This window comes from Bombus pyrosoma, linkage group LG10 (assembly GCF_014825855.1).
Source record: "Bombus pyrosoma isolate SC7728 linkage group LG10, ASM1482585v1, whole genome shotgun sequence".
NCBI lineage: Eukaryota > Metazoa > Arthropoda > Insecta > Hymenoptera > Apidae > Bombus > Bombus pyrosoma.
This window is the reverse complement of record NC_057779.1, coordinates 787814-805821: the sequence shown is the minus strand read 5'-3', so window position 1 is coordinate 805821 and position 18008 is coordinate 787814. Positions and strand designations below refer to the sequence as shown.

At 35.2% G+C, this 18008-nt stretch overlaps 1 protein-coding gene across 4 annotated transcripts in view; it reads left to right on the top strand.

Annotated features, from left to right (window-relative positions):
- LOC122572136 (cell growth regulator with RING finger domain protein 1-like) overlaps window positions 1-18008 on the top strand; it is a 42461-nt gene that overhangs the window by 22144 nt on the left and 2309 nt on the right. For all 4 annotated transcript variants that reach the window (XM_043736771.1, XM_043736770.1, XM_043736769.1 and 1 more), the window contains exons 2-5: window positions 625-782; window positions 17019-17190; window positions 17323-17464; window positions 17777-17884. In XM_043736771.1, coding sequence (XP_043592706.1) covers window positions 629-782; window positions 17019-17190; window positions 17323-17464; window positions 17777-17884 — 576 coding nt within the window. In that variant the 5' untranslated portion in view covers window positions 625-628. The remainder of the gene's footprint in view (window positions 1-624; window positions 783-17018; window positions 17191-17322; window positions 17465-17776; window positions 17885-18008) is intronic.

Genomic DNA, 18008 nt, shown 5'->3' with positions numbered 1-18008 from the left:
ATTAGGGCATAAAAGTTTGAATCCAAACGACTTCGAAGAATTTGAAAGTTTACTTTGTTGCGAATGTAAACAACTTTAATAATTAAACTGCAAACATTTATGCATTTACGAGAAACTTAATGATGCAAAACACACAGATGTACAGAATACACATGATATATTAAAATATATGAAATATTCAATGTATAGTACTCTGCTTCGTAAGAAATATTTCTCAGAATCAATAGCTGATATCTGTCCGGATGTTTATGCTTTTCGAATCATTTCAAAGGCATTCTCTACGCGAAAATATTTTATATACAAAGTATAACAAAAGGATAATAATGGATGAATATGCACATCATCGACCGAGGATCTTGCATTCTGCAGTAGAGTCAATCCTCCAACTGACAAACGTGTCGCATTGATTCGCAGTCGCAGATTAACCGAGTGTGTCAACGTCAGTAAAACGATTTTTGTATCGTCTTACAGCTTAGCTTCACGTTTCGCTAACCATTCCACAAAAATATAAACTTGAAAAATCGAGAAATCAAGAAAAATATAAATCCGGATAAACAGCTACATATTAATAATAAATGACTAAAAATGGTTCGATTAAATGAGAAATCCGATTTCTTTGTACAGGAATATGATCGTGCTTCGTATTCACGGCGACGAATTGATGTTTGGAGGGAGTGGAAGCGTAATGACACATTCGCCGCGCATACCTCAGATGGAGATGATGAAGGTTCACATTCCCTTCACCTTCAAGCTTCACGAAAGTTTCAAGAGCACTTATACCGGTGAGTCTTTTTCTTTCAATTTTCCTCCTTCGCCTTTTTCATAAGTCTGTCGAAGAAATCGCAAGCATGATTCTTCCGAATTGATACCGAGAAAGAAATTGAAGAAACGTTTGATATTTTTTACCCAACTGAATCATCAATTTTAATAATTTCAAAGTTATCATCAAAGGAAGAACGATTAAATATACAAAATTATACAAAAATTCAAATTCAGTATCTCATCTCGAACGAACAAGAGAGGAATATACAAATAGCTGAAATATCTAATTAATTGAATATCCAATGAAATTTACAAATTACATTAAAATTCAAATAAACATACTATCTATCATTCATTATTCTCGCGCCATTAGCATTCTAAATTAGAAATGTCGGTAGAAAAAAAGACAAACTCGTTTCTGACAAACAGATCGGAGATCGTATCTCGCACAATCGATGTACTAACGCTCGAACGTGTCTCGCCTTTTTTTCATCTAATTCTCGCGGAATTAGTATTCGTTGCCGTTTGAAAGGTCATCAAAATTCACGTGTCGTTCCAAGTAAACCCGGCGATTCATTACGAAGAACTTCATAACTTTTCGAATTTATATCCTCGCTCGTGAATCAACGTTCTTCCGAAGATTCTTCTCTACAAGAAATCTTTATTACTTTGCTCTCTACCAACAGTAGGCACCGTTTAAATTTCGCAAGTCTTGGTTCGTTGGGCTAATTGACTCTTGAAAGGAGCAAAACCTCCTTCGCGTAAGTCTCGATCGGCTCGAAAGTAGGTTATAGACACCGCGTAAGAAGAAAAAGAAGAAAAAAGGCGAGACGGTCCTCCCGTTGGTCGTCGTTGCCACTTATCGTAATTGGTATGCAGGTGTGAAGATATCTGAAGTTACGAAACGTTACCTTGACCGCTTGGCCAGGTCATTGTGAGTCATTTAACCGGGGATAATTGATCGCGGGCAGGGGATCTGTCTCATAATTATATTACTTCGCGCAACACTTTTTACAATTGCTTCCCATTTCGAGTAAATTCATAGATTAGTATGTAAATATTCGTTTTTAAATACCTATGTATGATGCAAATTTTCTTATTGCACATCGGGAAAAAGAGGTTTGTGAGATATTCAAATAATTGTATAGCTTGTTTACAGAAACTTATATTTTTCTTTATTCTTCTAAAAGCTAGATCTTTGTACGTATTTTAGGCAGAATTTGATCTTTAGTAGCCCATTGATACAATGGGTGAGATTAATAAAGCGAAGACTGTATTAGCTTTAAAAAGTTTCAATTACTATTCAAAAGTATCAACGTAGTTGGTGTGGTAGCGATTTTCGGAATACGGCGGCTTAAATATGCAAAAACATGCAAAGCATTCATTGTAATATTTAAAGGGTAACACGAATCTTTATTTAGATTCCGCATCTATAATTGTTATGATAAGCACCTACAATTTATTCATTGTAAAACACTTCTACGAATAATTTATACCTACTTGATTAATCTATTATGCGAAGGAAGTAAAATTGGTTCGTTTCATTATTAACAAATTAACAAGAATTATCTTCATCCGTAAGTATAATTATTCACAAGTGCTTGACTTTTAAATTCTTACGCAATTTCTGTTTCTCGAATGCATATTGTTCTTCCCACTGATTTCCGTTACATACATACAGCTTGTGCGGTTTCTTCAAAGCGATAACAGATATTTCCTGAACGATCCATCTTTGGTCAAAAGCACAGTTAAGAAGAAAAAGAAGGTTCAATAGTTTTAGAGTTAACGAATAACCGACGAAGATATATCCTGCACAATGCACACGGTTGAGAACGATCTTCTTCCCCCGCCGTGGTCACGTTTTATTACGCGACCGGTTGATTTATGCTTGACGCCCGCCGACCCTCGATAAATTCATTAAACTACGCGTATTCGTGCGATCGCGGGCGTATTTGTTACGCGCAGGGCTAGTCTCTGTTAACCTTGCGAGTGTGCCTTGGATTTTATTCGAACCATGCCACGGACCATGCAGTAACAATGATGGAGCACGTGTCCGATTGTTAATGGAAACTCGATTAATCAGAATGATGATAATCGTCTGCAATAGTACTCTCGTGTATTGCTATTTAATATGAAAGAACAGCAATTCATAAAATTATCTTATGTTGTTACAACTTTTTTCTTTGGATTCTTGTTGAATATGTTCTTCTTTTTCTAATTATGTAAATCTTATAATTCGATGAGGTGTGAAGGAGTTAAAATATTCGTGAAATTATGTTATATTGATTTTCTTTCAACTGTAGATATTCTTGTGTCCTCGGCTCGTTTAGTATACATCTAAGAAGTTTCTGATATATCTTTTATACCTTAAGTTATCTTTTTCAGCAGTTGGCTATTGACCATTTCATTACAACAGCTTCTGTATGTTATATGTCCTCTCAAAGAATTCTCTTACGTTAAGAAATCGACAAATGTTTCTTTGTTCTTTAAATTTAAACGAAACTCCAATAAACACGAATATTATCCATTATTCGCTATCTGATATAAATGAATTTGTCGTCAACATCCGTTCTAGGGAATTACTGATTAACTTAAATGTACATAAGATAAATGAAACGTCAGAGATAAGTGATATTTTCCTCGTTGATTTCTAATTCGAAGACGATAGTGGCTCGTTTCTCGTGGAAACGATGAATTTTCCCGGTAAGGCGCCAACAGAGGAGAGTCATGGTGGCAAGGGCAGAGTATTTTCGAATTCCAAACTCGCAGGCAAAGGTGACCATGTAAAACCGTGAGGGTCGATCGCGGAGGTATAGACTGTAGAATCGTTCATCGAGGACAACGTTTGCTTGTCGGAACACACAAATGTTACGTAAGTTACGTGACAATATGTGTAATAATTTCCACTCGATCCTGTGGAATTATTGATAAACTCAATGTAAGAATTATTAATAAATCTGAGCCGCCAGCTGCTTGTACGTGGGTCTTTCTCATCCTTGATAGTTTCGAATAACGTTCTTTGATCGTTTTTTTGGCAATAATGTACCATAATGGAAAACACATTAATCAACAAGTTGCTGTATATTAATGCTGGTCGTTGGCAGATGTTTGAAAATCAATCGTACTTGAACGATGGTTAGTAAGTAGTTTCTTAATAATTTACTATGTTTTAAAAAACTCATTAGGATCAATAAACGTCATATCGCTAATGGGATCTTTAAGAATTTTATAAACATGTAGGTACATTTAGGATCTTCATTTCATAATGCTTTTTCGACTGAATTTGAATTAATAAATATATCTCAAATAAAAGAAACACAAAGATATTTTTTGCTAATGGAGCTGATTGCCATTCAAAAACAAAATTAAAAAAACATAATCTGACGTCAGACATTAATTAATTCTATAACGCCGTAGCTTGAGAGAGAGAAAGAGAGAGACCCATCAAATGTAGCAACATAAATTTCACATTTTAAATGTCATCGTGTATCTAACGCAATTATTAATATTTGTTTCTTATATGTAATTAAAGTAATATACCTTTAGCATCCCATACAATAGAAATCCGAGAAATTGCTTTTCTAAATTTGAATTTTTTGTCGTTTTATCAAAGGATTAAAAAACGAACGATGTCTTCGAGAATTCCGTAACAACTCTAAAACAAAACCTTTACCATCGATCGACCGATGGTTGATCGACGTTATGCGTGTCAAGTTCACCGACTCGTTCGAAAAACTTACTTAACAAGCATGTTGCGAGTTGCAGCGTGCGAGATGAAAGGCAACGAATCGAAAGCTCATTCATAGCCTGGCGTTTTACCGAGCAAATATTACATCTGCCTGCGTATCGGTGAACGGTTGCCGGCACTAAATAGCTCTCCCGGTCTCATTGTGCAACATGTAATCGCGATTGAATCGAGAGAGAGAGAGAGAGAGAAGAGCTTGTGGTCCAGGTTACGAAAGGTAAACCAACCGGTGACGTAATATTGCGAGTCGATTGCAAGATTCCTTCTTCGACGGGAGAAGCAAGTTAACCTGGTGGTGATCGTCCGCTCGAGACGAAATCTTCTCATGATCCTCGCTATTTAATTCTCGTACTTCTTAACGATGTTAAAGCTTTCGAAACTTGTCCGTATCTCGATAATTGCCGCGTTTCACAGTTCCACGTTTCAATTTAGTTGTTTGACGATTGCTACATTGTAAATGTAGGATGGAAGTACGAAAATGATTCGAAATAATGTGTCTAGGATGATACGGACGAATATACTTAATAGTGATATTAGTAATTAGCAACGTCGATATAAATAACGTATGAGTTTTATAACAAATCCAATGGAGTAAAGAAGTTACAAGGTAGATTTCTATTTACTTTTAACGTAACGTATGTTATCTTCCTTTCTGTACATATTTCGTATTTCATGAATATTTTACTTTCTTGTTATATTATGTTTCTAAAAGATATCTTTCCTCATGGCGTTGAATTATGAATAACGTCAGGATGTATGTTCCATAACTTCAGGTAGCATAGTGAAGACCTTGTTCTTATTTTTTGGCTCCCATCTTGTAAATTCCAGCCTTGCTCCCATATACCAGCCTTGTTATAAGTTCAAGATGTATATGAGTATGAATAAACTTGGTGGGCACTTAGTGAATCATCAACGTAATAAACGAGTTATTAAAAGAGCTAATTCCATTAAAGAAACGTTAATAATAATTTAATTACTTGTTACACAAGATGAACTTTATAATAGAAATTATCATATTCATCTAGAATCTAGAGTACAGTAATTATTTCTTCATCGGTTCGAGGCTCCAGCTATCTTACTTTCGTTTCTTAAAATTCTTCCTTTCATTTCTTTGAACGTATTTTTAAGTCCCAGTTCTAGTATCACGCGAACGTGACAGATTTTATTACGTTATCACATGTCCAAGAACCATGTCGTTATTAGACAACTATACCACGGTACGTTCAAACTAACATTTAAGATAAAAATATTCTTACTCCCTTTTCCAAGCAACAGATAGCAGCAATCTCCTTCAATTTCAATCTCATTTCTATCATTTTAAACATGCTGTGCTTTTTTTTTGATGATCTTGCATCTATCATATTATATCCATCGTATTTTGCTATCGCTGACGAATCTTTTAGTTTGAGGAAAATATATAAACTAATGAAGTATGAAGTCTACGTAGAAATTCGTTTCACCTATTAAATATTATAGCGAATACCGTACATTGGATATTTCATGCATTTTTGCATTTTTTAACTTTCTATAAATGCATAAATCGTTTTAATAAGCATACGTTCTTGTTTCAATTTTCGTTTTCTCAAACAATCTCAAACAAACGTTAGAATAAATCCTCTTCCTTCAGATCTCCAACTTCTTTTGTTTCATCGTTTCTCTTTTTGCATCTTTTTTCTATTCCTGTCGTGACGTGTCCTATTCTCAAGCAAATGGAGTGCGTCGTTTTCAGGAAATTTTTTCGCAGGCACGTACTTACGAGCATCGTAGCGTGGCGTCGCACATAATGCAACATCCTGTCGAATCATTGCTTTTGTATTACGTAAAACGCCGCCCGGTATACGAGGGCAGGATAAAGAGAGAGGAGGAGAAAAACGCACACTGCAGCGCCGTTCTTTTTCTCCTCCTCCTCCTTCTCTTTTTCACTTCTTTTTCGGTCTTTTTTCTATTATTATACGCGTGTCCCTGGCCAATTGCACAGAAATGAACTCGCCGACTGCAATTACCCTCGCGAGTGAGTTCTCGACCGCCTCCTACTTTCATTCTTGTTCCCACAATACATAATAGGCTGTATTGTTAGAAAAGAAACTAGACTATTCCTCGTCCTTTTACCAACTGGAAATAAATTCTTCTTCTTTTCTTTTCATATATATTTTTTTTGCTCGTCTATATCCCGTTACGTCGTCTGTAGTCGCTTCATCGAATATGTAATAGTAACTGACCTGCTTGTAAGTTTTCTCCAAGGAATCATATACAAAGAGCGCAGAAGAAAAGCACAACTTCTTGCGTGAAAACAGTTTTAAAATACAATCTCTGTCAATCAGCCACATATTACCAGAAAACTGTCTTCTTATTAAATTTGTTTACGGAGTTCTGTAAAAAAATACGTGAAAAGTGTTACTTTCTCAACAGTATCGTTTCTCTTTTGAACATAATATTAAGCTACGTTCTTTCAACTATCAAACAACACAAAAGCCAGGAAACCAACAACATCATACTCATATTTTCTTCCTTATAATCTCCATACAAAGTCAGTTAAGCTTCTGGAGGAAGCGTACAAAGTAGAGGATTTGTTCATCGATCTCTTTATCGAATCCCAAATGAAGAAGAACGACGCCCTTGAAATTTTAAATTACAATCGCGTTGATTCAAACTTCTCATTCAACGCATTTAGCTGTGTAAAGAATCGATTTTGATGTACTGATCGAAGCACACGGTGAAGAATCTATTTTAAGCAATCGTGTTATGCGATAAATATTCCCCTGCATATGTGTACACATGTACGTATGTACATTTTGTTTGATCTGTCTGTTTCTGTTTTAGATCGATAACGCGGTTTGAGAATCGGACGAGAAACGTCAGAATAATTTTGGAAAAAGGACGCGGGCACTCGGGAAGCCTTAAACGGCAACTGTAACGTGTAAGATAACGGTTCCTACCGCGTAAAAAGAACGGTTTCTCGTTTGGTTGCCAAAGTCACAGTACATGTCAGTTAGTGCCAGAGTTTAGAAATGTGCTCACGTAAGAAATTATACGTTCTACCCACTATTGGTGATTTATGATCCTCTCAGAACTGTAGTTTCGTAGGTAATGATTACACTTGCGCTTTTTTTAGAACAGGTTTTAAACAGAGGGATTATTCGTTTAAAAAGAATCAATTGTTACATTCAAATGGCTTTTCTGTAGCTAAGAATTTTTCAGATATTGCAGAAAATACGTTTCAGATCCATCGAGAGTTGTTTTCATCCCTTTCGATATGGATCTTGGATTTTCGTTAAAATTTAGCCATTTACGTTTGAAAATGATCAGGAAGTTATCAATTTTGAAAATGTTATACCGAGCTATCATAGTCTTGATCTTTTTATATTTCCACCTTTTTCATATTTTCCAAGAAACGATAATTTCTTGTAATTTACATTGTCTAGTAATCTTCTTTAAAAATCTACATTTCTTAATGTCAGTTCTGAGTTTCCACTCCTCTCTTCACTTTTCTTTATTTTCATGACTACCGTATCCAGCTTCGCAGTACAAAGTTAACAATGGCAATAATAAATTATTATTGTTATTATTATTATCTATTTAATTCTGACTTTTTTGCTTTGAATGGCTTTCAGTTATCAGTCTTGCAACCGTACATAATCTTTACCCAATACAACAATAATGATAGTGAATTGTAATGAATAAAGAAGTATGGAATTCGATAAAAATTTCGATAAAAATAAAAAAGTGGAAGGAAAGGAAAGGAAAAGCGAACGGGCACAACGCAAATAAGAGAAATTTACGTCAACTTGCTCAAGGCATTTTTGCACCTACAATGACCTACATAGTTCTGTTGTTTCTCTAGTCGATACAAGAGTTTCTTCTTCAAGGAAAGAGAAGCGTACACTAACTAACGACTATTTTTGCACAGTACGCATCCTTTCCATCTCTTCTAAGCTTTTGTAAATTTACACACGACAAATATTTATGCCATTTGTATCCACTTGGGATTCAGAGAATTTATATTTTATCCCGCACGACTTACTTTTTCTTTTTCCTGTTTTCCTTTCATTTCTTGGAAGCTATCATAGAACTGATATGAAAAAGAAATGACCGTGTTTTTCTTATCGTTAGTTAATTGCAGATACCGTTTAATTAAATTAAAAAATCGCAAATTAATTAAATTAAAAAATAATTTATTACTGGTAAAAAATGTAATGAATGTTTTTCTACATTCTCACGAATCGATGATCGAATCGTAAGAAATCTAGTTTATCAAGTGTACTGCGTACGTCTTGAATTCATATTTTTTACGATATACTTTATGATACAGACTTGATAAAGTCTTTTTAAATACTGAAAATCCAATCAAAAATGAAGGTGTTGACCTATTAATTAAATTGCTTCCTAATCAAAGAATTCTATACTCGTTTATTATTATATTAAAATTTAACAAAAACGAATCAATTTTAGTTAGACTAATTTTGATTCTTACAATTCCTAGGAAAATTGAAACAACACATAAAAGGTAGAAAATAAAGAAATTACTATATTGCAAAGATTGAATGAGTTAATATTGTTCGTGATAATATTCGCGATAAAAATTCTATTTACTAAAAGGTCAACAAGAATCAACGAGCAAAGCTAAAAAAAGCGGACAAAAATTCCGAGTGAGTCTTATCGCAAATGAAGATTGTAAACTGCACAGAGTGACGAGCTTTAAAGATCAGAAACGCAGAGAAGAATTGTAAATGAGTCGTCAAGTGGTTGGAGCAATTAATGGCTACGGCTTGCTTTCGCATATATTGTACTGCAAACGTTGGCTTGTGGAAGCGTTAAAGAGTTGCAACAATAGGAGCAAAATAAAAGTTAATGCTTTTACACTTCATGGTCGCGCGAGCAATTATCATCTCCCCTTTGTTCCTTTTGTTCAAACGAGAATCATAAACTTTTAAATTATTGGCCATATTTTCATTTACGAAACAGTTTTTAAATTGTAATTTAATGTAAAATGTAATTTAAATTGAAATAATTCGATTGCATTATTTTGATCTATTTTTCTTGATAAAGAATTAACGTAGTATTTGGAAGAGATAGACAATTTTTTGCTCGAGTTATTAAAATTAGTCTTTGACATATTTACAGATTTTCAAGTGCTTCTAAACTTCTGCATATGCACCGATCTCTTTTCTTTTCCTGCAACATCGCCTTCTACTGATATTAATAATATCATACTTGTTAATTCAAGGACGAATAATATCATACTTTCGTAATAAATCTAGTGCAATAGAAAGTTCCATTAACCGAGCATGGCCTAGTAAAATCGCAGAAACAAATCTACAGGAAGGAAATCTTAACTCAAGTATCCAAGACCTCTTAAAATACCAAAAATAAAGCTACTTGAATTGAATCTCGGCTCATACCATCGGTCCACTAAAATGCAGTGCAATGTTGAAAGATAAACAGATGAGAATAAAATACAAGATATCTTAACTATAACATAAATTTACCTGCTAAGAAGATTATAGGATATTTAATTATATCTTAATCAGTCTTATCTACATTTAAAAAGTACGATTAAATTATAATAATCCTTTCTTTAATCTGTGATTCTTTTAAAAACGCACTGATAAAATACACAGCCCATTTACATCCTCTTAATTGATTCACCATTCTTACAATACATTTAATTGCTCAGATTCTCTAAAAATTATCATCGAGCTACCTCAAATCGATTATTTGACATTACTACTAGCCAAGCCTGTTGGTCGACAAAGGTTTAAGATCATTCTTGGCACAACTATGATGTTGAGTTTTATTGAAATAGAAACATAATTATGTACCAGACTATGGATATTTATACAAACTCATTTGTTTTGTAATCTAGTCGTAAATTTGTACTCTAGTCAGTGAATCTACTCGCAAATTTGTTTCACCTATCAATAATATAAAAAATATTGTACTTTGGTTAGCTACATATTTTTGTACCGAGCGTGCATTCTATTTATTTCTTCATCTTTAAATTCCCATGGATGCATAAAAATCCGTAGTCTAACAATCAGATAGATCTCATTATTTTCATAACTGTTTTTCCTTATTATACGCTATTTTATCCGTATAATATATTTCGACGAATATGCTTCTAACATAGACAGATATTGCCTTTCTCCGTATTCCTCCAGTATCTCTGGCTAACTATAATCTATCATTTTTGTGGAGTAATGCCTCCAGTTTCCGCGGCGACCGGACATGATTGAAGCGCGGTTGCGTGTTCACCAGCCGGCTTATTCCACGAGAGGATTTCGACATCGTCTGCTCAAGGCTAGGAACTATTACACGTACATATGACCGATCACCAGTGGCCGGTTTTGGATCGGTTTCTCCGTGTTGTTGCGATCGCCTGAGCAAAACGATACGAAGAATGCTACTAGTCGTAACGTACCAACATCTTGTATAAAAAGGAATAACAAGAAAAATCCGGCTTGTCGTACGTGACTCTCTGAGCGTAGAACAATCAAGGTCGATAGAAATGATCATATGCCATTTATGTAGGCCTTTCTGTTTCTGCGGATATATTTACCCTGATATATCACGCGTTCTTTTCTGTTCTAATCGAACGTGTGCTTCGAGTAGATTTTTACGCTGGATTTTATGTTTCTTATCGTTATGTATGTAACGGGCAACAACAATGAATTGACGCTATATATCAATTACGTCACGCAATATCAGAAGCTAAATTGATTAAGTCCATTTTCTGAAAGTATCGTTGCTTTAGTGTCACAATTACATGATTCTTATTTCATTCTTTACAGACTAAAGGATTAACTTCAACGGAGTTCTTAATTATAATCGAACATGTATAGGTAACATATTATGATAGATATTATTATTATTATTACAACCGATTTTATAATCTAAAGAAACGAAATAATCTGCTATTATCGCATATGCATACATAGATATGTTCGTGAAGTGATCCCAAGTTTTAGGCTTGTATATATGTAAGTTTGATAAAAATAGTGTAGTTGGCACGGTGGGATGAACTTCACTGTATCTGCAATGATGATGACTAACTTGATATGTATCTTGACCTAACTGAAGAATTCACTTTTATCTATTGAATTTCTAAGTGAGTCAAGGTCAATGTGTAGACGGTCAGTGTAGATCGGTAGAAGGTTGGTATCTGGACTCATTGCGCTAAAAAAATTAGATAAATTTTGATCTCTTATCGTTTCTTGCAATGAAGCAATAATCAGTAAAAAGTTAGACACGATATTTTTACTAACTAAAAAGATATATGTATACATAAGATATATAAGATAGAGTACTCAATAAAATATTTAGTAGATGATGCAAATTTCACTGCGTTTAAAATCCGGTTATGATGATCAGTTCTCTCTGTTGCTTAAATTCTATAAACTTTCCATAAACGAAGAAAGTGATAATCTAGTGTTTTCGACACGAGTTTAAGTATTTATTTAAGTACTCAAGTTTGTAATTCGCGATGAAAAAATTGTAGAAGAGATCGATCTCTCAGATGTCGTGTTTTCCCGAGCCAATTTAAAGTTCGGTGGTGACGAGCGACTTTTTGACACTGCGTCGTATGTCTTCTTCTGTTTTCTCAATTAAAAACAACGAAAACAAATATATGGACGTAGCGAGAACACAGCGTCGAAAAGTCGCTCGCCCTTACTGTGTGCCTAAACCATGCAGAAAAAGCAGGCTTTGAAAGAGCAAGTACGCTCTTGTTGCCATTGCCTGGAATTCTCTGGCTGAGTGGTTGAGTCACAGTTCAAACAGAGGAGAAAGAAGCCTCGAGTATTGCTCGAGACACATAGCAACCCATCGACGAGACAAAGAGGCGGAGATACTGGTTTCCATCTTACTGCTACAGGATGAAGGGATATAGTCGATAATATTAGCAAATTTATTTCGAAATTTAAGTGAACACGAGATCGATCAATATGACTAACGTTGAATTGTAACGCGCAATAAAAAGATCTATCAGGAAGCAGCTTCAAGAATGTCCACGGAAATCTTTGTTTCTACATACCTTTAGAGGAATTAACGTTTCGTTTTGCTTACCGTATTCCGTTCGATTTTATAATTATTGTTTCATTCATGAAAGTCTCGTGAATCACCATTTCCGTTTGAGCTTGTGTCCATCGAAGAAATACGTGACAACTAGAGGAAAGGGGAAGAAAACAAATGAAAATTAATTCACGTCAGTACGAATTCATTAGCAATCGATAAGATTATAATTAGCGGTTGTTTGATTATCATCGTTCTCACTATCTCTTGCAATAAAGGAACGCCGACCTTCGATTCTATTTTTATTACTTGGAATCCGCAAATGGATAAGAAAAAGTAATTTCACAATTTCACCAGGTTACGTAGGTGTTACGGTAATCGCATTCGTGCTCAGCTACCATTGCACTGTACGTTCTGTTTGCCGCGTGAACGAAAGAGACGGGTATGTGCACGCAAAATGGTCCGATTTCCACAAGTAGCTGGTGCAACGGTGCAACCGAGCGAACGGATTAGTGGGTTTGTTCTGATTATGCAACGACATTTGATAATCGACTATTCCATGCTGGCTGTTATCATCATAATTCAGTCAGCTTTATGGAACAGTCACTTTTGTTCCTTTTTCTCCGCGTAGCAATTTATTGAACTGGACATTAATTGTATCATATATTATATATACTGATTTTATACTATTGCGGTTTTATATTATATTTATAGTATTTATATTACACGAAAGCTTTATATTAAGAATTTTAATATAACTTGTAATTGGTACCATTCCTGTTTTACAATCGTCGTACAGGAACGCAAAAACTCAGCCATCAACGCGAGTATGGTAAACATGAAAATTCCTGCAAAAAATAGCAAACCTGTTTCTTTAAATTCTTAATAACGTAAAGTAAAACTCGCAACATTCTCTAATTGATTAACTTCGAACGCAAGCTTCTTCGATAAATATTTTTATAAAAACCGACTTCACTTAGAAAATTGAAAATATAGATTCTGTGGGAAATACGAAAGAATTTCAAGAGTTAAAATTTTCAGTAGCGTAAAATAGCTTGCAATATTTTCTAGGCGGCCAACTTCGAACGCAGACTTCCTCGATAACTATTTAACGAAAACCGACTTCACTTAGAAAATTGAAAATATAGATTTTATGAGAGATACGAAAGAGTTTCAGGACTTAAAATTTCCAGCAACGTAAAGTAGAGCTTCCAATATTTTCTAAGCGACCAACTTCGAACGCAGACTTCTTCGATAACTATTTAACGAAAATCGACTTCAATTAGAAAATGAAAATATAGATTGCGAGGAAGATACGAAAGAGTTTCGTGCCACGAAACCGAACCACTGAACTGTACCTTGGAATTTGGGTTAATTACAGTTCTGTAAATCAAACACTTGAAACTTAGATTATCATTAAATTTTACCCCTATGAAAAACCAGTTTTGTCAAAAATAAATAGCTATATTGTCGGTACATGGTCCATTATCACCTACCGAATGGCAAGAGATTTATGTGTGTCCACTTTGTCAAACCGTGGGTGATCATAGTGCAATATACTGTGCAATTGCAGTTGATCTGGTTGGCTGACTGGCCTTTCACTGGCCCATTCCATCGTTGTATGTACCACTCGGCTAATCGATCATGTTGTATTCGTCGATCGGAAAGGTTCGCGAATCCTCATGATCGAGATAGGTCAGTCATTGACAATTCTACTGTTGAATACAAGCAGAACTTCAATGTCAACCGTAAGCTTTTAGAGCCTGTAGTGAACTTATTTTAAACTTTACACGGTGTAAGTTTCATATTTTAAATGTCACCATACGTAACGCAATAAATATTTTGCTTTCTATAAACAATCGCAACAATAATGCACGTATTTCTCGTATCTGATAGCAGGAGATAATTGTTCTGCAAATCATCCATTCTGAATTCCTCGTTATCTCATTACATCGTTAAAAAATAAAACTATCTCTATTTGAAAATTGGCTATTTCCGTTCTGAAGGCAATATTAATTCTCAAAATTTACTGTGGTGTCGGCGATTTTAGATATAGGAAAATAAAATTTAAGGAGCACGTTAAAGCTCTTACTTTATTTACGCGTTTTGCACAAAAAGAGCTTACATATTCCGAGGCCTTTTTGCATCCAACAATACAATTTAGTTCGACTTGCGTTAAATCATTTCTTAGGATTGACTCTATGTAGGATGAAGCTCTTCGAAAAAAAGCTTCGTTTGCAAACTTTGAAAGAATCGAGAAATCAGATTTCTGGAATTTCTGATATCGAAAAACGCACTCGACGGATGTTTGGAGCTTTTTGCTAAACTCAAGATTGTAACATTCAGTATTCAGATTAATATCAGATTATATAGAATGTTCTAGAGTTTCAAACGTTTCAGGTATACTAGTCTACCTTGCAAAAGTCAGACCCGTGTTCCCTCCAGAACTTCTAGGATATCATTCATGAAGTTTGACCCACATCACGCAGCTCATTATCACAGCCTACGTGTTAAGTCTTTGCCAACCACTCCAGTTATGCTTGACCAGCCATGCTTTAACTCGAAATTGTGCAATTTTGCGTTTGCCATATCACCTGGCAATAGGAGAAAAAGATATATGAGAATGTAAGCTGAACCTTGCGACGCATCTAGGTTGCATCAAAATTGTTGCGTTGATGTAAAAGTTTTATTTTTATATTTACTGTCTGTTGACACGAATGGCTCTGCTATGCTTTAATTCGCAATTATACTGTTTTCATCGCGCTATTATTGAGCCATATGAACACAAGTTTGAATGCAGGTAACTTGACTAATCTGAATCTTCAGATTTTCGGTTTATGGATCGCTGATGGTTTCAAGATGAACTCTGTTGCAAGACCTCGTGTAGACCCGATCAAAGCGCGATTAAAAAAGAACTCTGTGTTCTACTATTTCGTGGCTTCGTGGAATGGCCGATTTGATACTTCGTCTGCGTCGGAGTCTACCACGTTAGACGATCCATCTTGGCAGCTTTCACTTTCGTTCATACCAGCCCGGCGTGATCTCCAAACAATCTCCCCTCGATGGTAGGCTCTCCGCGAACGACGAGAATTTTTGACTAGTCTGCCTGTTTGAATCTCGAATTGAGAAGTGACTCGAGGTCCAAGACCCGAGATTACGAGATTCAGATCACGAACCTCCGCTTCCTGTGTCGTTTTTCGCCACGAAACGTCGTCTGCAATTATTTCTTTCTCTCCTCGAACACAACGATTCGTTAATTCGCTTGGTAAACAGATCTACTTGTCGTTTTATTAGCATGGATAAGTGTGACAAGGTTGACGGGGGAAGGTTTATGGATATACTACACATATTACCTGTTAGAGTTCAGAATTATAGTTGACGTCAAAGAGTTTAGAAAGGCCGTTCTCGAGATACGTGGTACGATGACTCATTCGAGGAATAGTTATACATATTATCACTTCGCAAAGTTCAACGTATCCCATATCGCGTATAAGCAATGCAATTATTGTAAGTAGTTGCATTTCGAATGTTGTACGCCTCGACTTTCCTACGCTTTTAAATCTAAATTTAATTGATACGAGATTAAAATTTCGGAATAGTTTCATCATCGTCTCGAATTAATCGAGTCCGCTTTTAGTAAATTTCTCGATTTGATTTTCTTCAGTCAGTTTCTCGACAAGCAAAAAGATGGCATAAAGAATTCCAAGATAACGCTCGTAACTTCACATCACTTTCCTCCATTTTTCAATTTATGCAGTTGATTAGTACAGCCTTTGAAAGGCTGATATGACGCAGCTGCCAGCCAATTATTATATTGAAACACAAGAGATCCAGATAGTAGAAGCAGAGATCGTAAATGGTACTCTAATAACCACGAAACGAGTAGGGTTCCTAGGTACTCCTTCACAGAGGACAATGAGCATTCGCGAGAATTAGACCTGCAGGAAGTACGTTGTGGTTTGTCCTCTCGCGCATGACCTGGAAACCCCGTTGGCCGAGATATCTTGGAACCAGACGAGAGGAAAAAAAAAGGTTGAAAGTAGGCTTGTTACATAATCATTTTGAGTAACGTCACGATGTGAAATAATACGGTTAACATATCGCTGCGAAACTCTTTTCTTAAGTTACTTTCAGCTCTTATTATGTTACAATAAAACGAACGTTCAGTAGGTATATAGTCGTTCCACTAGCTTATGATTTTCCATGATCTTCCATGATTATCAAGTAATCGTAGAATATAATGAATGTATTACTTGTATAATAATCATTTGTGTGAATTAATGATGATATGGTCGAGGAGAAAATTTAAAAGCAATAGAACTATAAATTTAGTCGGTAAAAAGTAGGATACCACGCTGTAACAGTAACAAATGATCCTTAAATATCCTTTTATTTATAAGAATATATCTTTTATATGAACAAGTTGTAAATCTTGTAACATTATTGATACATCAGCCTGTATATAGGTATAATACTGAAATGTCCTCTTACTTTCTTGTTACAGAGGTAGAATGCGAAATATCAAGTCAAGTCGAGTACTCTCTGCAGGCGCTTTGGGGCGTCAGTATAAGGGAACTTCACTTGGCGCTTTGGAAACCTTGGAGCACCCTTAGAGACGCGTCCTTGAACGGCACTCTTCTCCAAGGTCACGCGCAGTATCTCACGCCACTACAAACGTATCCTTTTCTAAAATAATTTTAATTCTTATTCTTTTTTTTTAATTATCTTTTATAATTTGTAAACATTTGTATCGTAATTAACATTACTGTTAATGGTACCATTGATAATTCCTTGATTGAGAAATACAGTAGACAACCACACGGGGAAGAAACATTGAGATTGTCGCTTCCGGCGCCAGAATTAGAACTTGGGACACCACCTAGACTTTGTTATCCTTTAGTAATCTTCTTAACTCGCAGGGATAATGGAGATCCTCATCCAGACGAGACCGTGGGTATCTTCTGAATTTTTACAAAAGCATCGGTCATCTTAATTGCTAATTTATTCTAGAACTTTTGTGAAACAATTTAAATTCCGTAAATACAATGATAATTGTAATACGGAAAATAACGTATAACTGAAAATGAAATGCAAAGGAGCAGCTACTTTAATGTATATTGTCGAAATATAACAAGCGTTGCGTGACTCCATTACAATCTTATTATCATTAATTAAACTCAATTTTCCATTAAACCAAACGGACATTTAAATACAAATACTACAACTGCATTAGCTTTTATTCGGTTTTGTTTTTTTTGCAAGGTGGCTCTGGTAAACGTTGTCCACATCAAAGACAGCGTGTGCACTTTACCAACCTCGATCTTGGCACAATATCTGAAACAGGCGAATGGCCAGTTGTCTTGTCTTAAGGTAAGTCTTTATATTCAAATTCAAATTTTAATTCATATTCAACATCAGGAAAACCACTCGAAAACTTCCAATTTTTATATACTGCGTTATATACTTTTATATGTTAACGTAATAAGAAATAATT